Source organism: Xyrauchen texanus, chromosome 16, assembly GCF_025860055.1.
Source record: "Xyrauchen texanus isolate HMW12.3.18 chromosome 16, RBS_HiC_50CHRs, whole genome shotgun sequence".
In the NCBI taxonomy this organism is placed as follows: domain Eukaryota; kingdom Metazoa; phylum Chordata; class Actinopteri; order Cypriniformes; family Catostomidae; genus Xyrauchen; species Xyrauchen texanus.
Window position 1 is genome coordinate 7053304 of NC_068291.1, and position 24495 is coordinate 7077798.

Genomic DNA, 24495 nt, shown 5'->3' on the forward strand with positions numbered 1-24495 from the left:
GTTGCTTTATGTTTTAAGTGTAAATAATTAATGTGGTCATTGACACATTTCATTGCCTTGGTGGAGAATCATAGATTTCATGTGAACAGTTAATCCCGTTTTACATAAACCTTTTTAGGCACTAAAATCATAATTATTTTGTGGCATTAATTAATGTTAATGTTGTGTTTAACTAAACGTAATTTTTTTTTGTCAGAAAGTGTGGCTTTTATTTATCAGAACAGTGTACTTTAATAAGTGAAATCTCAAACTTTATATTCTAACTTTGTAGGCTGATAACAGTTTTTATTGCAGAACAGTATAATTGTGTAGAAAAAAAATAGGTCCTGTATACTATGACCTCTATTTTAGCTCCCAATAATAGCAAATACTTATGTTAATATATTGATTTTAATATATAGATCATAACTAAATAGTGACTACATTTGTGGAATGCGCGAATATTATAATGAATATACAAATGAGCCAAACTACATGTATTATTGTTTGTTGTTGTTATGTTGGTCGTTGTTAACCGTTGTTGGCAGCCCAGTGGAAATAATCCAAATAGGCCTAATGAAATCAATGAATTCAATGAAAATCAGAAATGAGAAAAAAAGATCCAAATAACACTTTAATAAAGATTCTGTTATTCTTGTCATCAACAAGAATACACATTTACAAGCTATAAATAGGTTTACACAAATTACTGAAATATTTAAATCCGTCCGCAATCATTCTTTGTGATTTTGGTCCATTTTCGAAAGCCGGTTCGAGGAGTTCATCATATTGTCACGATGTACAAAATAATTACTAGCCTAATTAACATCTAAATTAACGATAAACTTAATAATAATAATAATAATAATAATAAACAGATTACATATACACAAACATTTTACAAATGTACAAACTGTCACGATGTCCTCGAGAGTTTAAGAAGAGTTCAGGATGGGCCTGGAGTACACACCCTGATAATAGGATGTGTCCGGCGAATCCAGGCCCGCTTTGCTCGCCATGGAGCCCATGGATAACGCGCCGGCCATCGGAGAACCGTAACCGTAATGCATCACTTGTTCATATGTCTTTAGGTCAATTTTGTGATGATGCTGTTGCTCCGAGGACATGAGGTTGTTAATGGAGAAAGGGTGGTTGAAGGAATAGTGATGTTCTGGTTTCAGGTGTCCTTCATGCGTCAAAACAGAGTGATGTTGAGCCAGGAGATGCTGCGCTTGAGAGGTCGGAGAGGCTGCGTGCTCCGGGCTCAGACCTTGACCCGACTTCATGTCAGACCTTCTGTTCTCGTTGCCGGACGAGTTTGAATGGGGAGATTCGTTCCCATTGCAGCTATCGGAGCTGCTGTTTGATCCACCTTCCGATGTTTTCCGACCCGTCTCCTTGCTTAGGTTCTTATCGCACTTAAAGCGTTTTTGCCGCCTAAGATAACAGCCGTTTTCGAACATGTTTCCGGAATCGGGATGAAGGGTCCAAAACGAACCTTTTCCCGGCTTATCCGGGGATCGGGGCACTTTCAGGAAACAGTCGTTGAAGGACAGCGAGTGGCGTATAGAGTTCTGCCAGCGTTGTTGGTTCTGCCGGTAAAAAGGGAAAAGGTCCATTATCCACTGATAGATCTCGCTGAGGGTCAGCATCTTGCAGGGTGACTGCTGAATCGCCATGGTTATTAGGGAAATGTAGGAATAGGGCGGCTTGGCATGTGTATAGCTCCTCCGGTAGGTCTTTGGGTCCCTTGATCTGTTGATGTTGGACTGGCCGTACATGGGGCTCATAGCGTTCATATTGCTGTATGAGGTTAAAGCGTTCATAGAAGGCGGTTGCGCTGCCATGGGGCTCATGGTCGGGCTTAGGGCTGCGTTCATGCCCGTCATACACGCACCCATGCCAGCCATCGCTCCCGTACTGGGGGACATGCCAGTCATTGATGGACTAATACCCGTGTTGACATAGGACATGTTCATGGTGTTAGCTGTCATGTTTGCAGTCGAACTCATTCCGGACATTGTCATGCAAGTATTCATGGAGTTCATTCCCAGTCCAGTGTTCATGTTGCCAACTGAGGTGTAACACTGCGAAAAAAATAAAATCAGATAATAAAATCAATTATCGTGAAAGCAAGTCTTGAAAATATCTAATTATTTAGCATCGCTTCAGTAAGCTGAAAACACTTTGAAGACACATTGAGGACACTCTGAAAAATATGGTTCCTTAAAGTTTCCTAAATAATTTAAAAGTTCAATTTAGAACAATGTAGCTATAAATAAAAACCTTTATACAATTTATTTATTATTAATTTTCCGTATGTTATTGTTATTATTAAAATGGTTCGTTTGCTTTGGCTTTAGGGTTAGGCTAAACCTGGTCTATCGAAATGGTTCTGCCATTGATAAAAGCTAAATAAATATAATATGATTTAAAATCCTAAATTATTTAAAAGTTCAATTTAGAACCATGTATAAATAAAGAACCTTTTTACAATGTATTTATTATTTATGGTACTGCCATTGATAAAAGCAAAATATAATATGGTGTTAAACCCCTTTCTTAAAAGTGTGTTATTAAAGTTAGTGTGCTGCATGCTAAAAAGTTGTGTTTAATTTCTTAAGATTGCCGGATCCCTCGCAATCAGAAATTGTGATTTAAACCCAGATGTATTGTTGTTTAAATACATGCAGTTTTCGCTTCAGATTACATTGTTGAAATGTACAACCAATGTATCCATAATGGAAAATTAAAAGTTTGCGTTGCACGCCAAGCACATCTTTGTTAGGATAGTGCAGGGCGTCGAGATGATGGGTGAGGATTTGGAGGCGCCTCAAGTCAATATTTGATCACAAAGTTAATATTATCTCAGGGCTAATATTGAGTTGTATAAAACCGGATCGGATTTCGACGAGGGGGGAAATATATATAGCCTATATTTAGGTGAGTTACTCACCTCGGGCTCTCCGTAGTATGTGCTCCAGTCTGCTGCGTGTTCGTGTCCCTCCATTTTGACAGCACTGAGCATCCTGGAAAAAAGTTCCTTCTACTTTTCAAAACGCTTCCCCAAACGAGAGATGCCGGCAGTGTGTGTCCTTTGGCAGCTGAAGGTGGATGTTGAGGACCACGAGATACACTTGTGTCGTCGTTGTGCTCTCCTCCTGTCAGGGCTGTGTGTGTGTGTGTGTGTGTGTGTGTGTGTGTGTGTGTGTGTGTGTGTGTGTGTGTGTGTGTGTTTGTGTGTGTGTGTGTGTGTGTGTATGTATATATATATATATCTGAGACGACTGCTGTTGAAATTACGTCTGCTGCTGGCTCTTAATGCTGTGATATAGCTCTGTGCGCCCGGGCGAGCCTCCAATCCCTACTGCTTCACTCGGCCCCTATTTGAATAATCTGCTCACACCTAGGCGTAGTACACCCTATTGTACACCTTCGCAGCTTGAAAAGAGCAGCAACATTTGAAAAAATGCATTATATCCTAATATTATTGTATACCAGCGGGAGAAATGGAGAATAGCCTATGTTTTGAATGCTGTGAGAGGAGTGGTTTAAAATCGCCAAATCACTTCCAGATAAAGTTGGAATAAACATATTTGAGAATGCCAACACCTCTGGGTACCTTATTCATATTTTGAATGTAGTGTTTTTTTTCTCATTTCATAATTCTTACGCATTATTCGTTTGCTCATGAAGTTTATGGTTATACAAAAAGCAAGACTTTTTAAGCAAATCCATTTCACCTTAGGTTTTTATCTTAGCAGCATCTTCTGCAAATGACTATTTTGCCCATATAGTTCGATTATTTTTATAATCGCCCAATAATTTACTTGAATTATGTTGTTTTTAATGCACGTTGTGTAATTACACAACGTGCATTAAAAACAACATAATTCAAGTAAATTTAGCTAAAATTTGCATAATATAGCAAATTTGCTAGAAACAAAAATAGTCAGTGAAATAGTCCAGGTGGAAATGTGTTTATATTGCGTTGTTTATTCTAAGATAGTTTTCGCTTATTTGTTTACCTGCGCTCTAGCTGATTTGTCATTTGTAACTAACACAGTTTGCTAGTGTTGCAGGTCATCAGTGTTTATTCTGCAAAGCACTGTAGCGATATTTGATTGCCTTCATTTAGCAAAGTTGGCTAACATTTATCCACTTTGTTTGATTATGCGTGATATAGGACCAAGAATGCTACTGGTTTGGTGCTCAGGATAAGCCGAGGACAAATAAAATGTTTTTGTACATTCTGATGTTAAATAGGCTACCAAACATACAAATTAATCGCATTATTCGCAGTAAATGTGGTAAAATATATAAATAAAAAGTGGAGCTATTTTCTTACGTGATCTAACCCTTAAAATGTATTTTGTCTGTAGCCTAATGTATTCAGGTTGAATCAGCCATGTTAATTTAGACGTTAACACACGAAGCACATTTTTGTTAACATGTTTTCGGTGTAACCTACGCTATTCAGAATATTCTTGATTTCCCATTTTGGCCTTTGAAGGTATGTAACTCATGTTAATTGGTACAGAAATTGAGAGCGCCCTCTCCTGGTCTACAAACTGTTTTACAAACAAATGTATCATACGATTTTTACGATAATACGATAATATAATTTTTTTAAACCTGTAATAACATTCATGAATTTTATATATATATATGTGTGTGTGTGTGTGTGTGTGTGTGTGTGTGTGTGTGTGTGTGTGTGTGTGTGTGTGTTTGTGTATCAACTAGGTCTATTATCAGTTAAGCATCAAATAATATTTGTTATTTAATGATGTTAAAGGACTGCCGTTTAATCTTTTCCACATTTTAGTTCATATTCGAGTCAGTGCATTAGGCTACTAAAACGTTTTTCATTTATTTGCTATAAATAAACTACTTCTTACAAATCATCTGCAAAGACATCAACTCTTGTTCGATCTGGCACGAGCCTCACCAGCATCGCAATCATGTAGAATCTGTTTGAGTGTGTATTTGTGGAGCACTGGAATACAATTTTCATATGTAATCTCGAAGTTTATTTGGACTTCAATGCATTATATAAACGGTGCTAGGATGACGTGCTCGGAGTCGCTAATTTCCAAAATGTCCTAAATTTCGCCCAATCACATATTAGCCTAATAATAATAACAATAATACAAATCTTTGTGGTGCATATCAACTAGAATGCTGATAAACATTTGCCAAACCGTCTTGAATGGTCAATGAAAAATAGTAGGTATTATTAATAACAGTTATCCAATTATTAATATTAATAACTGTCATCATATCACGACACATTTTGCTTTAATATAACCTCTATGTTCAGGTACCTTGTTAGAAACTCTCTGAGTTTGAAAGACAAGAAACGCTGTGTGTGCATGTGTATCTTTTAGTTGTCGCGTTTAACATTTTCTTTTATGTTGATTTGATTCTCAGTAGCATCTAAATGGATTAATAGGCTGATAATAAGGCTGAATCTTTTAAAAACGTAGGGCTAATTTTACTAGTCAAGAAAACATGTCTCATGTAATCTTATTCAGGTTTATCATATGAATCTGCCATTTATTCTGCATTATATAGGCAATACTGTTATCACCACTTTGCCTAGATAATTTTTTTTATTAGTCTTTTCTGTTCTTCAGATGTCTCTTAATCCGAATCTCCAAATAAATAAATTGAAGAGTTGCTTACAGATCATTAAAAAAATAATAATAATTTCATCACAGAGATTAATAGCATAATTGGAATTCCCATAAAAGCGATGGTGGTGCTGTTTAATTTTTAGCCTCTGACAGCAAACACCCCAAAATTTAAGAAAAATAGGCAACGTTAATACCTAGAATTCGTATATGTGATTAGTGCATAGTGAGTATTAGAGCTCGAAATACTCAATACAATACACCAGTCAAGTCAATACACCACTGTTAAATCTTGACAGGCTTGTGTAAAAACACTGAAACAAACTAACAAACAAACATAATTCCAAGGGCTAGGCCTAACTAATTTTGGCAATATGATGTAACTGCTGATAATTTAAAAGGACTTGAATTTTGAATGCCCTGGAATATTTTGGGATTATTTTGTTAAAAGTTAATTATTAATAGACAAGGTACAAACTGAATGTCGCTATCTTGTATTTGGTGAAAATGCAAACGTGCCATGTCTTTGAGTAAACACTTTACATTGGAGCATTGGTTTATACTTTGTGCCTGATTGTCTCTAAACTTGGGTTTGCAAATGACATATCAACATATCAATGTTTAATCCACAGATGACAAAATGAAACTAAAATATTTACATAATTATTTAAATAATCATTTTCTTTCACTAAGACCAGGTTTTATGTTTCTATCTATATCCCAGAGCTTGGTAATTAATCATGAAATTTAGTGCACTCTGTGTGTAGCAATGTGCTAACACTGTGGGTGGCGCTTTGGTGATCCTCCTCAATCTTTTACATTAGGGCCTGTGTTCTCAGCAAATATTGCCATGGGATCTCAACACTGACCTCCATTCTAATTATTGTTGCTAGGTATATATATGTTCGAGATCACAGAGAGGTCAGGATATTTTATATATATATATATATATATATATATATATATATATATATATATATATATATATATATATATATATATATATATATATACTGGAATCTGTATTCTCAACTGAGTTTATATTTAGGCCTACGTTTATTATATATATTGGATGGACGGATGGATGATAGACAGACAGAGACAGATCTGAAATATTATGTACTATATATCTGACCTTACCTGCGTGAAGTTGGCCCCCCACCCAACGCAAAACTTCGGCAAAATAGTCTCAATCGTTTGTGCTTCGTTTGTGCTGTGAAAATTTTCGTTTGTGCTGCTTTGGTTTTTTAGATATTAAAAGAACATTTATAGGTCATTCTGAGGTCACTCAGCCTCCCACATGCTCCAAATTCACCCAAATAATCTCAATCTTTTGTGCTTCTGTGGAGGTATTCAAGGACTTTTATTTTGAAAGTTTTCTCGGAAGATACGGCAACGGCGAGGAAGAGCGCGAAGAAAAAAATTCGGGGAGCACGAGTGAGACAATCGGGGAAATTCCCCACTGTCCGACATACAGGTCTTCTGGAGGAGCCGTCAGGGTGGCTTAGCGGCAGGAAAATCCGATCCGGTGCGGAAACCAGGTTTTTTCGAGGCGTGGCGGTTGGCAACACTGGGCAGTGACTGGAGCGTTAATGGGAGGAAGTGACGGTAGTTCCGGAAGCGATCCGGAGATGGAAGAAGATGCAGGCGGTGGGAGTGAGGGTTATAATCAAAGTAAATGGAACTTAGTAGAAAATCGGAAAAGGAAAAAGAGTGTAAGCCAAATATCGGGTACGGATAGTGAGAGAGAAAACCATCTGACTAGAAGGAGGAAAGAAGATTATAAGGTAATAATAAAATTCATGACAGAAGGTGTAAGATCTGTGAATCCTTTAAAACTGTCAAAAGCGGTAAAAGAAACGATTGGAAACATAGAAAGTGCTAGGATGTTACAGGAAGGTAAACTGTTGCTTTTCTGTAAAGATAGTAATCAACAAAAGAAAGCTCTTGGGCTAAAATCTTTGATGGGACAAAAAGTAAATTGCTCAGCAGTGGGAGATAAAAAATGGGTGAGAGGGGTGATCACAGGAATCCCCACTAATGTGTCCGAAGAGGTAATTAAGAAAAGCATATCAGGCGCCTCAGTGATTGAAGCTAGAAGATTAAAGTATACCAATAATAAGGAGAGAATGGACAGCTTATCGGTGATGCTTAATTTTGATGAGGATAGAATGCCAGAAAGAGTGTTTCTAGGATTTATGAGTTATATAGTAAGACCATATATCCCCCCTCCATTGAGATGTTTCAAGTGTCAAAAATATGGACATGTGGCATCGGTGTGTAAAGGGAAACAACGGTGCGCAAGATGTAGTGGCAATCATGAGTACGGAAAATGTGAAGAAGGAGTGAAACCAAAGTGCTGCAACTGTGGAGAGGAGCATAGTGCGGCATATGGAGGGTGTCAGGTGAGAAAGAATGCTGTCAAGATACAAAATGTAAAAATAACGGACGGAATAAGTTACGCTGAGGCCATAAAAAGAGTGAAAGGGACAGAACAGAGAAATGCACAAGAGAGTGCGGATGAACAAAGAATGCAGAGGCAGACCCGAGAGATAATAAGTAATAACACCATCAATATAGACAAACTGGCGTTTACCACCTTTATGGCGGAAGTAATAAATTGCTCAGCACAAACAGAAAGCCGTACAGAAAGAATAAGAATAATAATTAGAGCAGCAGAAAAGTACTTACAGGCAGACGGATTAACAGTTGAACAGGTAAACGAGAAATTAAAGATGCAAATAACAAACTCGCGAGGCTTCATGTGGAGGATTATAATGGTACTGATAATATTGCAATGGAATGCTAGAAGCCTAATAGCAAATGGGCAAGAATTTAAAAAATATATTGATGAATATGAAGAAAAACCACATATTATTTGCATACAAGAATCTTGGCTAAAACCTCATTTAAACTTTGTTGTTCCTCAATATGAAGTATTACTGAAATGATAGGAAAATAAAAAATGGTGGTGGTGTAGTGACTCTAATTAAACAAGGATTAGAATTTCGGGAGATAGATGTGAATGGAGAAGTTGAATCGATAGTGGTGGAGGTAAGCACAAGAAATCAGAAAATTAGAATAATCAACTTTTATAATCCTTGTGATAGGATTAAAGTAGATTTAAAACAAAAAGTTGGTGGTGAGGGTAGCTTCAAATTAGTGTGGTGTGGGGATTTCAACACACATAGTACAATGTGGGGTAGTGAAATTAATGATCATAATGGAAATATGGTGGAAAGTATATTAGATGATAATGATCTAGTGTGTTTAAATGATGGAAGAGCAACAAGGATAGATGTAACAAGAGGTCATCAGTCAGCAATAGATATATTAACTATAGTGTCTCAAAGTCTGGCAAGACAATGCAAGTGGGAAGTGCTTGATCAAACTACAATAGGTAGTGATCATTACCCCATCAGATGTGTAGTAGGTATAGAAGTGGAACAAAATATAAAACAGAAAATCCCCAGGTGGAAATTTAAAACGGCGGACTGGGAAAAGTTTAAGGAAGTAAGTGAGGCTAAATTGTTAGGAATTGTAAATGATAAACAGGAACCTGAGGAATTAAATAATACAATTAATGAGATCATTTGTAGTACCGCTGAGGAGGTAATTGGGAAAAGTTTAGGAGAAAGAAAAGGAAAAAGTGTACCATGGTGGACAGAAAACTGCAGTGAGGTAATCTCAATTAGAAATAAGGCGTTTAAAAAGGTAAAGAAAACATATTCCTTTCAGGATGTGATAATATTCAAAAGATCTCAGGCAGTGGTTAGAAGAGTAATTAGATCTGCTAAAAGAAAATACTGGAGACAATTCTGCGATGAAATTGGTGAGAGTGTAGATATAAGTGAATTATGGGGAATGATTAGGAAAATGGGAGGGAATAAAATGTATAGAAATATACCTGTAATAATAGATGAGGACAAAAATATAATGATTGAAAGTGAAAAAGCAGAGGTGTTAGTAACAGCATTTGTAAAGATACACAGTAATTGTAACATATCAGAGGATATGAGAAGGCAAAGAGAGCAAGCAATAAGAGATAATCCTAATATCATGGTCCAAAGAAGGCCGTCTGAAAACACTCTGGATGAAGATTTTACTTTATATGAACTCAAACAGGTATTGACAGGTTTAAGAAATACATCTCCAGGAAAGGATGATATATGTAATGAGATGATAAAGAAATTATCAGATATATCGTTGAATATCATATTGCATCTGTTCAATAAAGTATGGAAGGCAGGAAAACTCCCTTCTTCCTGGAAACATGGAGTAGTTGTCCCAATAGCCAAACCTGGGAAAGATCATTCCAGAGCAGTTAACTATAGACCAATTGCACTAACATCAATCTTATGTAAAATAATGGAAAGAATGGTAATAGCTAGACTAAATTACACAATAGAAAATAAAAATATTTTATGCCCACATCAAAGTGGATTTAGAAAGGGTCGCAATACAATGGATTCTATCATATGTCTAGAATCAGAAATCAGGAGAGCATTTATAAATAAAGAAGTGTTAGTTGGAGTGTTTTTTGATGTGGAAAAAGCATACGATATGTTGTGGAAGGAGGGACTATTAATTAAGTTGGATAAAATAGGCATTAAAGGAAGGTTGTATAATTGGATAATGGATTTCCTTTTCAAGCGTACAATACAGGTCAAGATCGGTTCAAGTTACTCAAAAATATACACAATAGATAACGGTACTCCTCAAGGTAGTGTTTGTAGCCCAATATTGTTCAATATAATGATTAATGACATTTTTTCTCAGGTAGGACAAGGAATAGGTAAATCCCTATATGCAGATGATGGAGCCATGTGGAAAAGAGGACGGAATGTTAAATTTGTTGAAAAAAGCATGCAGAGAGCAGTAGAGGAAGTGGAAAAATGGGTAAACATCTGGGGTTTCAAATTGTCAGTAGAAAAAACGCAAGTTATCTGTTTCTCAAAAAAGAAGAGTAGCCCACAAATAAAATTAAAATTATATGAACAAACATTAGAACAAGTATCGGAAATTCGATATTTGGGGTTGTGGATGGATTCAAAACTTAAATTTGACAGTCACATAAAGAAAATAATAGATAAGTGTAAAAAAGGAATAAATGTTTTAAGATGTCTGGCAGGGGTAGATTGGGGTGCAAGTCGGCAATCACTAAAAAGAATATATTGTGCAATGATCAGACCAATAATAGATTTCGGATGCATAATATACAGCTCAGCATCAGCATCCAAGTTAAAGAAAATAAATGGTATTCAGTCACAAGCATTACGAATATGTTGTGGAACATTCAGAACATCCCCTATTCCAGCAATGCAGGTAGAAATGGCAGAAATGCCTCTGGATGTTAGGAGGTTACAATTACAAATGTCATATTGGAGTACTCTAAAGGGACACAATGAGAATCACCCAGTGAAAAAGATCCTAGAAAAATGCTGGGAGTATGGAAAAGGAGAAATAAATAGTTTTGGATGGAATGTAGAAAAAGAAGCCCAGAACATAGAAATAAATAATATAAATATTAGTCCCACAGTGGTAATACCATCAATACCTCCATGGCTTTTCCCTAAACCGGATGTAGATCTAACATTGCAAGACAAGATACAAACAAAGGAAATAAGCATAACAAAGGATATAGTTGTGAAGCAGCACCTAAGTCAAGAATATTATAACAGTATTCAAATATTCACGGATGGATCTAAGAATCCAGATACTGGACATGCAGCAGCAGCAGTTTACATTCCACATTTTAAATATAGTATTGAAAAGAGAATTACAGATCATGCTTCAGTATATACTGCAGAGATGATTGGAATTTTAATGGCACTTCAATGGGTGGAAGATGTTCATCCTATGGATGTAGTGATTTGCTCAGACTCCTATTCAGCTTTACTGAGTATAAATAGTGGAAAGTCATCGTCCAGGCAGGATATCTTGTATGAGATACTACAAAATATGTACAGAATATACAGAATAGGTGTAAATATTTCATTTTTATGGGTTCCAGCACATGTGGGGGTAGAGGGTAATGAGGAGGTTGATCAGTTGGCAAAGAGATCTTTGAAGCGTAATGTAATAGACATTAATGTAACACTGTGTAAAACTGACGTCAAAGCAATAATAAAATCTGCCCTAAACAAGATGTGGCAACAGAAATGGGACAAGGAGACAAAAGGAAGACATCTGTATAAAATTCAAAATAAAGTTGGGGGTAAGAGAAATAAATACGGAAGAAGAAAGGAAGATTCCATAATATCTAGGCTTCGAATAGGGCATACATGCCTTAATTTCTCAATGTTCATCATAGGGAAAAGAGAATCTGCAAATTGTGATAAATGTGGCTTGTCAGAAACAGTTGAACACGTGTTGATTCATTGCACAGAATACGACAGAGAAAGAATCAATTTTGCAGAAACATTAAGCTACATAGGTATTGATACATTGTCAGTCAATAGCATATTTCAAAACGCACAGAAAGAGAAAAGGGTCTATAGCGCTTTAATGAGGTATCTAAAGGAAACAGGATTGGTTAACAGAATATAGGTTGATATATATATATATATATATATATATAGATATATATATATAGATATAGATATATATATATATATATATATATATATATATATATATATATATATATATATTTTTTTTTTTTTTTTTTTTTGATAATTTGCTTCACTCTGTTAATGCTTCACACTCCTGTCCAGTTGGTGGCGGTAAATGCACCTTGTAGCTGGTTTGCCAACCGCCATAAAACTTTGAAAGAAGAAGAAGAAGAGACGATCGGGAGCGCGAGTAAAGCTGAGTGAAAGACGCAATAAACTGTTGTCTAGTGATTTATTTTCTTTTATGTGAACATCAGTTGACAAGTGTCGAGGTGAGCTGATGAGAAGCTGTACTGAGCTTGTGCTGTCACGAGTTACAAGCGTGATCGCAGCTGAACTACGTGGCTGTGTGATACGAAGAGTGACATTGCTCGTCTGGCTGACAGCTGTGTGACCCGACCCGAGTGTTTGTCTCCGATTTAAGGGAGCTGAGGTACTGTGAGTTTTCTTCATTTTTGTTTCACCACAGTTGACATCTGGAAGAAAAACAGGGACAACATTTTTTTTTGTTGCTGTTGTTGATGTAGAATAAAGCCGATTCAGAACGAGTGTTTTTTTTTTTTGCTACTGTTGTTTCGAGAAAAATCCTCGTTGACACATTAGCGCCGCTCTGTGAACGCAAGCGGCATTACAGACTCTTTGAAATTCTTTTGGATTTCATTTTCCCTCCCTATTTTGAGTATATAGCCTCTTCCCTGAGAATTTGTTTTTCATCTTTCTATATTTTCTCTATAATACATTTTTGGATGCTTTGCAGTATTTTTGTTTAACAACTTTGTAATTCAACTTTGTTTAACACTTGCATGGACTTGTGTACGGACAATTTAGTTTGCACAAGTGAGTGAAACCGCATTTCGGGGTTTTTTTCCCCAGAGACTGTCTCTTCTACCAGGAACATTCATGGAAAATAATATTTTTTTTCTTTAATTGCTACAACATAAATTTCCTCAAAACGATCTTTCCTTCGCACTGTACAAAATACATTGATCTCTATGCGCAGGCTGCTAAGAAGGGACCATCTGCAAAGTGCAAACCCGAAAGAAAGCTCGTTTTGAGGCGATTAAAATATTAAAACAATGTTATTTGTGTAGTAACAATATTCAGCTCACGAGATATTGAACGCGGAACTCCGCAAATATGCGAAGCGAATATAAAAAGCAACTTTACCCAAGTTGCAGACTTGATCATGTAGGACCTTCAGGACCACATAGCCTACATGGACAGCACCATGAACATAGTCAAGTTTTGAAAAAAAACCCAACCAGGGTAAAAATAGTTTCAGGTTTGATATTTGCTGCGTATTCACCTAGACTGCTTTAGTGTACTTTTGTGTAGGCTATTGTACATACAGTACGCAAAAATGTTTTATGTAAAAGTTACAGTAATTCACCAAAGGGATTTTTTCATGTTCCAAAGGTTGTAGTATGTTCCTACTGACCAGACTGACTTACTACAGGTGGAATTTTGACAGTACCTCCCTTACTGTACGTTCAGTATACAAATATTAATAAAAAAAAATTACAGTAATTCCCCTAAAGTGTTTTTTCCTGTTCCAAAGGCTGTAGTGCTTTCCTATTGACCATACTGATTTATGTAACCCTGGTGATTTTCCCCTAAAAGTTAAGCTGGAGTATTTAAGACCCTTTCAAATAATGTTTCTTGGGTACTAAGTTTATATTTCTTTACGATGTGTAAATGGGATCTGCGCCTTTAAGAGCATCGTTCTGTGGTAGAGTTTGGTTGTAATGTACATGTGCAAAACGTGGGTTTTACAAACAAGTTAGGGTTTGTCCTTTATTCATTGGAGCATAAGTTATTAAGCCCGCCTGATACCTGCGTAATGTATGTATGATTGGGTCTTGGAAGTTGGGAAGGGAAAAAAAGAGAGGAGAAAGGGGAGAGGATGGATGGATGAAGGTGTGTGTTGAAACGCGCCGTGCTGAATGTGTGAGAGAATAGTGATTAATCCGACCAGGATTGGTTGATTTATTTCTGATTATTATATTCAGCAGAGATTTTAACCAAGGGTTCGCTGGCTGTAAGTTATCTTTTAGTTTGTATACACTTGTGTGAGTTCCATACGAGTTAGTGCTAGCTACAAACGAAGTAGTAACTTGAGTATCTAAATAATAAAGCAGACTTTATCAACGTGAATAACGGTGATAAGGAGGAGCTGCACGACTGCACATCCAGGTAGCGCCCTGAATCGCCGAGGGGTTCAGGGTTCCCCTGGCAACGAGGGATCGTAAAGAGTCCAGGACGCGCATATCAGGGACGAAGTGAGTGATCGGAGTTTCCTAACACGGGAGGACTCATTACTTACGGATTGAAGGTATCCCATTTAATGTTTATTTGGCTCTTCGGAGTGAAGCGGCCAATTATCTCTTTATTTTGTGGCCACAACGCACGCGAGCAACGATACAGGCCTGCAACGAGGGGTGAGCGTGGTGTGTGTGTGTGTGTGTGTGTGTGTGTGTGTGTGTGTGTGTGTGTGTGTGTGGGCCCACGTCAGTTAATGTGTTTATATTTTCATTTATAACTGCCATAGCATTTTCATAAGAAGCGTTCGATTTATTGTTATTTATTTTCTGTAAAGGGCAGTTCATATATATGTAAATAGATTGGATGGTGCATTTAAAAAAGTGTTAAAACCATATTGAGAGGCATTTTATTTATCATAAGTTATACTTAATTGTTAATATTCATATTCATCTGTGGGTTGTCATACCATTCTAAAAGTACATTAATCATAGAGATTGTGTATTTCTAAAATATTCCAACTACATTTATGTGACATCACTCTAGAATAGACAGGTAATTGTAGTTTACTGTTTATTTATCATCTTTCTAGTTTCATTTTTTCCTATTTCATTTAAATTCATATTTGTTTTTTAATAAACACTGTAATTGTTTACTTGATGTGATTTCATTAATTTTAGTAATTGGTTTGGTTGAAGATTAACCTGAATATTTCCATTGGGTTAATTCACATTCACATTAAATGCATGGTTCTAGTTCAGGAGAGGAAATTGGGTATTGTGTTAAAGGGTGTTAAGAGAGTTCCCTTATAATTAGTCGAGAGACTGCAAAGTTTGAACCCGAGTACCCACCCTAAGAGCTCAGGTACGTCATTCCTGAGAGGGTAGAGGGTGCTACACTTACTACAGGTGAAATTTTCACAATAACTCCCTTACTGTACGTACTGAAGGGTTGGGGTCAGAATCCGCTGTCTCTTCAATTTAATTATATATATATCCTTTTTATATATATCCTTTTGAATGATTACTTTATTCTTATTAAAAATTCAACAATCAATATCCTAATCATTTCTGTATTCATTTTCTTTTAGGTGCATTCCAGTGTGTGCCCTTGGGTTGTGTTCACATGCAAGGGGCCTTTTGATGATAATTGTCTTGGGATTCAGAGAGCGTGAGAGAGACTCTGTACTCATGTATTGCATATATATTATATATATATTGTAAGTAAATCAAAACCAAATAATTTACAAGCTTTTAACTTCATGAGGTGCAATGGCAAGGTATCATAACACCGGAGATGTCCTTGGTGAATCTGCCTCTGGCTGGACATTCCTTTACAGTCCTTTTTAAAGTCCATCAACTTTTTGACATGTTCAGAAATCCCCTCCTGGAAACTCCCTCTGCATACATTCAGTCTTTTACAGCCAATTGGTCAAACATAAAACCTTGAACTGTCATTATTTCTGGAAGACCCCTTAGGACTTTTGCATATAAAACTCTTTGTCTCGTTTTCCTCTTTTTCTGGACCTTTCCATCATCGCTGTATCTTCTGTATCTCGTCCGCAACACATAGACGGTAATGATGGCATTTTTCTCCTTTCTTTTGCAAAGCTCTTTCTAATACATTTTCAATTCCTTTCTACTCTGCCACCATCATCTGCTTAATAAATGCTTACAACATTCAGTGTAGTATGTTTTTCTTTATAAACCATTTTCATAATAAAAATCTTTATAAAACAAGTTGAGGTGTTTTTCTTAATAAACTTTTTTCTCAATATATGGTTATAATGATTATTAATACAAGTGTTTTACAGTAAACACATTCTTAAATTGTTTAACAACTACTTATGGTACCTTTCATTATAAAACCACTTTTTATTAGTTACAATTGTGGTTTACTATGACCCATAAATACTTCATATACCAAAAGCCATGATTAGAATACAATAATTGCATATTTCACAACAATATCCACATATCTGCATCTGTATATCTGTCTTAGTTGACTTGTATAAGTTTGAGGGTCAATTTATACATAATTTCACCTTATTTTCATTAAGTGAACATCTCATGTGTATTTCTTTAGGGAGTGGAGTAAAGGGGCATATTATCTTTCCTGCTTTCCTGGAGTGAAATGTTTTATCAGCCTGTTAAGGTGGACTGCTCTTCTGATAATTAGCTCAGGCCTTCTTCAGCCTCGAAGAGAACTGTTGTTTGTCAGTGTTCTGTGTGTGTGCGTTTGATATTCTTTGCAGGTTCTGAACTTTGTGATATAGCCTAAAACATTCTCGGACCCTGGAAGAAGGTCACCACGGACTTAAATCTCGGAAATGGACGACAAATATTCTGATTAACGGCGATATACCCACTTATCTATCAAAAACGTATTATTGTTTAGACTTTATGTTGTCTCAGCCAATCAGAAGTAAACGATTATGTAATGCATGTCCTTGGAAAAGGTATAATTGTGTGAGATTTGTTTGTAAGGTAGAGTTGGCTTGCGACCTCCTCGTGACTTTGACGCTGGCTTTACCAATTTAACTGCAAGCTATTCTTCAGTAAAATTGTACTTATTTGATTGAATTTCACGACTCCTGGTCTTCTTTCATCATATTATCTGGTCCTGGGTCTTACAACTGTACCCCCCCAAACCGTACAATTATCAAATAATTTTTTCCTGTTCCAATGGCTGTAGTGCTTTCCTATTGACCAGACTGACTTACTACAGGTGAAATTTTGACAATAACTCCCTTACTGTACAATTATCAAATATATTTATGTAATAAACATATGTTTATGTAATAAACTATAATTCCCCTATAGTGTTTTTTTATATTTATATTCCAATGGCTGTAGTGCTTTCCTAGTGATCAGACTAACTTACTACAGGTGAAATTTTCACAATAACTCCCTTACTGTACGTACAATAAACTAATAAGTTCAATAGAAAATTACAGTAATTCCCCTAAAGTATTTTTTCCTGTTCCAATGGCTGAAGTGCTTTCCTAGTGATCAGACTGACTTACTACAGGTGACATTTTCACAATAACTCCCTTACTGTACATACAATAAACTAATAAGTTCAAGAAAACATTACTGTAATTCCCCTAAAGTATTTTTTCCTGTTCCAATGGCTGTAGTGCTTTCCTAGTGATCAGACTGACTTACTACAGGTGAAATGTTCACAATAACTCCCTTACTGTACAATTATCAAATATATTTATGTAATAAACATTATTACATGTGTTTATTACATATGTTTATGTAATAAACTGTAATTCCCCTATAGTGTTTTTTTATATTTATATTCCAATGGCTGTAGTGCTTTCCTAGTGATCAGACTGACTTACTACAGGTGAAATTTTGACAATAACTCCCTTACTGTACGTACAATAAACTAATAAGTTCAAGAAAACATTACTGTAATTCCCCTAAAGTATTTTTTCCTGTTCCAATGGCTGTAGTGCTTTCCTAGTGATCAGACTGACTTACTACAGGTGGAATTTTCACAATAACTCCCTTACTGTACAATTATCAAATATATTTATGTAATAAACATTATTACATGTGTTTATTACATATGTTTATGTAATAAACTGTAATTCCCCTATAGTGTTTTTTATATTTATATTCCAATGGTTGTAGTGCTTTCCTAGTGATCAGACTGACTTACTACATGTTGAATACTGCCAATACCTACCTTACTGTAAGTATATTACAATCATATTATTCTGAAGAAATTATTCTATTTTCACCTTTTTTCATGTTCCAGAGGTTATAGCATGTTCCTAGTGATCACTCTACTCAATTAACTTTGATCAATGTATTAGGTAAAAGTATGTATTATAACTGCTGTTCCTTGTACAACACATTTCTTTCAATGATTAAAGAAATTCAGATACTTTAGATTAATCATATTTTCAACGTTATAAATAAGCAACACCCTTATTGTAATGATTCAAGTTAAGTTTTTGTTATGAAGTCCTGAAGTGGATTCTGGAATACAGGATAATGTATGACATTCAGTACCACGGACAGTAATATTTCTGCAGGACTGTAAACATCAATCAATGTACATGAATTGTGTTATTGTTAAAGTTCCATGTTAAACACAGATGTCATACAACAGGAAAACATAAAATAGAGTTTAGCCATTCTTTTTATTGAACACCTGGAGAACACTGTTACACACTCTTTATCACAGATAAAAACAGAGGTGAATAAAACAGCAAGACATGGGCTGTAGTATGTTCTGTAGAGTCCAGACAAGATGATCCAACTTGCTTTGTAGCAGTCGTCTCGATGCTTTTCAAAACCATTTGAAATAAATCATATGTCATTATTAAAACCACCACACTTACACAGTTCTTTTTCATTTTTTTTCTCAAATAAATAAATAAATATAAACGGTTGTAAAATGAAGCAATTAACTATGTTCAGGAGATTAAACATGATTTTCCTTTCTACAGTCTGGATTGTTACCAAATTACAGTTCATGTACAGATTCATTCATTATTATTTCATAAACACATTTCTAAACACCATCATTATAATGCAGGTTTTGTTGCTAAAGGACATTCTATAGCATCAGAACACATAATGTGAGAGATATTTGCCAGTAGGCTACAGTTGGCTAAAATGTAGTTGTCTGTTTGCACACGATGAAAAACAATATTAACTTTTTAGACGGTCCCTATCTTGGTTACGACACACATTGAATATTCATCTCTAAAGTACATGCTTAAAAATATACTTGCCCATTTTGATCGATTGTAAAAAATGTTGTAGTTCACAACCTTTGTTGTCAATATCATGTAGCTGCTTCGAATCTGAAAAAAATAGCTCTATTGACTATTTAATTGAAAAAGTTCTTTAACGCGAATGTGCGAATATAAAACCAACTTTACCTAAGTAGCCCAGTTCTGCGGTGAGGTACAATTTAAACCTTGAATTGTGAATATTACTCCGGTATGTTGATTGATGTGAGAAAAGTATTTGATGTGAAACGTGATATTCCTTATGTACTGCTGACTGAACTGTTTCTCACTTGAATATTCTGTTGGAGCTGTTGTTTATTTTATTTTGTTTGACTTGAGTATTTCTGCAGAAAGGAAAGAGACTGGACATAAGCTTAAGGCTAAGTGAAGCTTTAATTCTGTGATTGTTTATTTTTCATTCATAAGTGATGTGAAACAAAAGTTTATTTTTGGCACTTACAATCATTTTCTTTATTTTATTTTATTCAGAATAAATACATCTACAATCTCTGTCATCTTGGAGTAGGGGCATTCCTCCTGTCTTGTAGGCTGGTAGTAGAAAAGGGGTTAATTCATTTTATTACACTCTGGGAAAGCTACCGTGTACACTTTAAGTCCTGGGGTCGCCTCCTATAGTAATTCTGATTACTATATTTTAGGATATTATATATTTCTAAAATATTTCTATCTTGTTTTGTGTGTAGTAAATTAATTTCGGGTTTGTTGGATGAAGATGTTTGATGATGGATGAAGATGTTTTAATACAACAACAACTCCTTATTAATGTTTTTTGTAGTCGCTATGGTGTTTATTAAAAACGTATTGGTGTTCAGACAGCAGCAGCTCAATATTCATCTGGTGTCTGTCGGACGTTCTGTCACTCAGCCAATGTAAGTACAATGTTTTAACACTGCCAGTTACAATAGTATTTGTTAACTTCAAGAATAATGGTACAACATTCAAGAGAGCTAAGATTGTCAATGTTTATTGAACAGAATACTCATTGCTAATACTAATACATGCTAATTACAGTTTTACATGTGACCCATGACCATGTTTTTTGAATACATTGTGCATCTATGGGTCAACATTACCATATTGGTCCTAATACAAGATACATTATCCTTATATATTATTACTATATTATCCTTATATTCAGACCAATACAGAAATGAAAACAACTTTATACTGAACATGACATTTTTTGAGTCAGGATTATTTAAGTGGGTAATTATGTTTTGCTTATGGCAGATGCCCAAGAAACCAGAAGTTGACAGAGATTCCATTTTCACAGTCCTGTGTTCATCCACAGGCCACAGAGAAATACATAGAAATCAGAGGCAACTGTAAGGAGTGTCGTGGCCACATTCACAGAAAATGTGACAGAGTGCCTGAAATGAACATCCCAACGGTGTTCAAGTGTTTATTTAAAAACACTGATGACTCCCTGCACACTGGCTGTTCCAAGTGTGCTTACTCTAGTAACTTGCATAGCAGATAGCCAAAGAACTGTGTAAGGGTAGAATGGAACCCCATGTATGGAGGGCATCAGAGGAAACAAAGCTGATGGATTTTGGAGATCCTGAGCCAAGTCATCTGCCTAATTTGGCCACCCTGCACAAAGCAAAACAAGAGAGAATTTATTTAGAATTAGGCGACAAGGATCCCATTGTGTCACAGCAGATGTTAAAATACAGTGCACCGCACAGTGGTCACATTAAAGACATTGGACTGGACAAGTTTTTCTGTCACTATTGGAGTCAAACACAAATGTATATGTAAAAAGACATCTACTAACCCCACTGTGAGTTTTGATGCAACTGGCAGTGAGGAAACTACAGAGACCAAATGGCAAGTCTGGCCATATATTCTTATATCAGGGCATTCTGGCAGGGGATGAGAGCTCAAGTGTCCCAGAGGTGCAAATGCTGTCAGAGAGACACAATATTAATGCAATAACACTTTGGCTTACAGAATGGATACGCGCAGGTGCACCAACTCCAAAAGAGGTTGTGAGTGACTTTTCTCTGGCTTTGCTCGGAGCTCTGGTCAAGGCTTTTACTCCTCATCCTGATCTAAATACCTACATCAATGAGTGTTGTGGTGTCTTAATCTGTAAACAGTCAGCAAAAGTGCCACCTTGTTTAATCTGCCATTGGAACTGCTTGAAGAAAAAAAACACATTGCATTAAAGATTTCTTTGTGAGGTCAATGGCACAGCTTCTCATGTCACATTCCATGGACGATGCAAAAGAGTACTGCGCAGTATTACTGTTGTGGCTCTCAGCGAAGCAGAGGGCAATGACAGTTCTGAAGCCCCCCTCATATCAGAAAGGTGCAAGAAATACCTGAAAGTCAGAATTGCAGAAGAGTGTGTCATCATTCCAGATGTAGAGGATGAGGACATGGAAGTGGATCCATGTGACCAAACACAGACAGACCTACAACAGTGGGTAAAAGACATATGTGAGGAGAGCAGGTCACTTGCCGTAGGTAATGGGGATCATGATAATATGCACTTCCTCCCTGAGATTATTCCCAATATAATCTGTCTTGCAAGTTACATACCACTCTGGACAGGGGTAATGATCCCTCACTTTCGAAGCACCAACATCACCGCAAGTTTAGTCAATGTTGAAGCAGAGTTCAAAAACTTCAAACGTGGCCTTTTCCAAGCATGAAAACTTGCCTATTCGGGTGGAATGATTCATTGCGACATGCAAATTTGTTCTGCAAAACAAAAAGGTGAGGAAAAAGGTGAAGAGGATGGAGCTGTAGCAACAGTGATCATCACAGGAGACAATCCACTACTCACCACAACTTGCAGTGTAACTCCTGTTCTGGGAAATCTGACAATGTCACAAACATCCATCCAACATATGAAGACGCTGTTGAAAACTGGAGAGGCCTAGCGGTTCCACCAAAAAAGAGGAAGAGGAATTCATACCTCTCTCCTTGTCCTGAATGGCTCCATGCAGATCCATCTGTGAGGGGGAAAAGACTGAAAGTGGATCTGTTGAAAAACGTGCATGTGTTTCCTTCCCAAAACAGTGCTCCTCACAGTATTGTGGTCTCAGCACACAAGTCACCCGGGAAGTTCCATTTGTTTGTACTTCTGTTGCTGTACTGCAGGCTTCTGGCATGGCTCATCTTCAGGCCGCAGTGGAAGAAGGCCTTACCCTTCTGGAGTCCCCCTGCCTCAGACCAATACAAAGTCTGTCACATTGTCCCTCTGCCTTCAAGACAGATACCTCAGAAAAAGGGCTCTGTTCAGGGAAAGTTTCTCACAGTTATAGTCTGGGATAACTTCTGTGGATTGACACTGACCTGGGAAGCAACTCCACAGAATTTCCTTTGTGTGAATTTCCCTCCAATCTGATGCTCCAAGGAGAGAGATTTGCTGTATTATACACAAAAGACTGATTGCATTGTTTAAATGTAATTTCACAAATACAAGTATTTTTATTATATGCCACACACCCTTGTTTTCCTACTCCTGTTTGGAGAAGTAGTATCTGCTTTTCTGGAAGTCGGGCTTCTCAAGTCTTATTCTGTGTGGTACATTATTTGTGTTAATGGATGTTCGATACTACACAGTAATTACATTTCAAAAGTAAAATCATTTTGGCTTCTTAATTCATTGAGTCATGAGTTTTCACATATACACACATATACACAAATATATAATATATATTAGTACTAGTCAAAAGTTTGTAAACATTAAGATTTTTTAATGTTTCTGAAAGAAGACTCTTCTGCTCACCAAGGCTGAATTTGTTTTTATCAAAAATTCAGTAAAACAGTAAGTGTGAAATATTATTCCAATGTAAAACTTGTTGTTTTCTATCTGAATATATAGTAAACTGTCATTTATTCCTGTAATCAAAGGTGAATTTTCAGCATCATTACTTAAGTCTTCATTGTCACATGATCCTTCAGAAATCATTATAATATGCTGCTCAAGAAAAATTCATTATTATTATCAGTTGAAAACAGCTGTGCTGCTTTATATAAAATTATATATACAGTATATATATAATACTTGTATTCAGCAAGGACACATTCAATTAATCAAAGGAGACAGTAAAATACATTTATATGGTTAAAAAGGTTTCTATTTCAAATAAATGCTTTTCTTTTTACATTTCTATTCATCAAAGAATCCACACAAAAATGTATCACAGTTTCCACAAAAATATTAAGCATGCAAAACATTTTTAAACATTGGTTCTCATTTTTTTTATCATTCTTAATATTGCGCACCAATAATAATTGATAATAGTTGAGCACATAATCAACATTTTACGATGATTTCTGAAGGATCATGTGACATTGAAGACTGGAGTTTTTTTTATGCCAGTCAAATTGACAACTGTCTGGATGCTTCCATTGTCAATTTGACTTTGGATAATGCTTCCAAACTTTTGACCTGTACTGCACACACACACACACACACACACACACACACACAGCTACAGCAAACAGATTATGGTGCCTATATTTATGACAATGTTAATATTACTATTGTTATTCACATAACTACATACAGTAACAAGTTAAAACACTTACCTTGGAGTTTGTGTTACATTCCTCACATTCTGTGATCCGCTGGATCTTACCTTCTTACTTCAACTGTATTGTTAAAAAAAGACATTCGCAAAAACGAAACTTACTGGCACAAACGATTGAGCCTATTTTGGGTGAAAAATAGGGGGTCTGGTGACGTGATGACCTGTAATTCAGTATCTAATATTTAAAAATCCGAAGCAGCACAACCTAAACTTTTACCGGCACAAACCAGCACAAACGAAGCACAAACAAACGAGACCATTTGGGGTAAATTTGAAGCGTGGGGGGGCTGGTGACGTCATCGCCTATAATTCAATGTCTAATATTTAAAAAACCGAAGCAGCACAAACAAATTTTTTACCGGCACAAATCAGCACAAACGAAGCACAAACGATTGAGACTATTTGGGGTGAATTTGGAGCATGTGGGGGGCTGAGTAACCTCAGAATTACCTATAAATGTTCTTTTAATATCTAAAAAACCAAAGCAGCACAAACAAACATTTTTACAGCACAAACCAGCACAAACGATTGAGACTATTTTGCCTAAGTTTTGCGTTGGGTGGGGGGCCAACTTCACGCAGGTTCTGAACCTTGTGTTCAAAGGAGTAAACATGGTCAATTTGCTTAAATGTGATTTGTGAAATAGTGCAGTAACTTAATATGTCTTTTCTTTTGTTTTCTTA

General features: G+C 36.2%; 1 protein-coding gene and 2 long non-coding RNA genes across 3 annotated transcripts; 1 reads left to right on the forward strand and 2 right to left on the reverse strand.

Annotated features, from left to right (window-relative positions):
- Positions 1-606: 606 nt before the first annotated feature.
- Positions 607-3147, reverse strand: LOC127656630 (forkhead box protein A2-like). The gene is made up of 2 exons (XM_052145047.1): positions 2936-3147; positions 607-2066 (listed from the first exon to the last, which is right to left on the reverse strand). The coding sequence occupies exons 1-2, from the start codon at positions 3005-3007 to the stop codon at positions 915-917; spliced, it is 1224 nt and encodes a 407-aa protein (XP_052001007.1). The 5' UTR covers positions 3008-3147; the 3' UTR covers positions 607-914.
- A 4097-nt stretch (positions 3148-7244) lies between these two features.
- LOC127656631 (uncharacterized) lies at positions 7245-17135 on the forward strand. The gene is made up of 3 exons (XR_007972192.1): positions 7245-7399; positions 12329-14664; positions 15576-17135. It is a non-coding gene; the product is annotated as an uncharacterized LOC127656631 (long non-coding RNA).
- A 3246-nt stretch (positions 17136-20381) lies between these two features.
- Positions 20382-23914, reverse strand: LOC127656632 (uncharacterized). Its single transcript, XR_007972193.1, has 4 exons — positions 23811-23914; positions 22057-22792; positions 21810-21971; positions 20382-21682 (listed from the first exon to the last, which is right to left on the reverse strand). It is a non-coding gene; the product is annotated as an uncharacterized LOC127656632 (long non-coding RNA).
- Between the last annotated feature and the right edge of the window lie 581 nt (positions 23915-24495).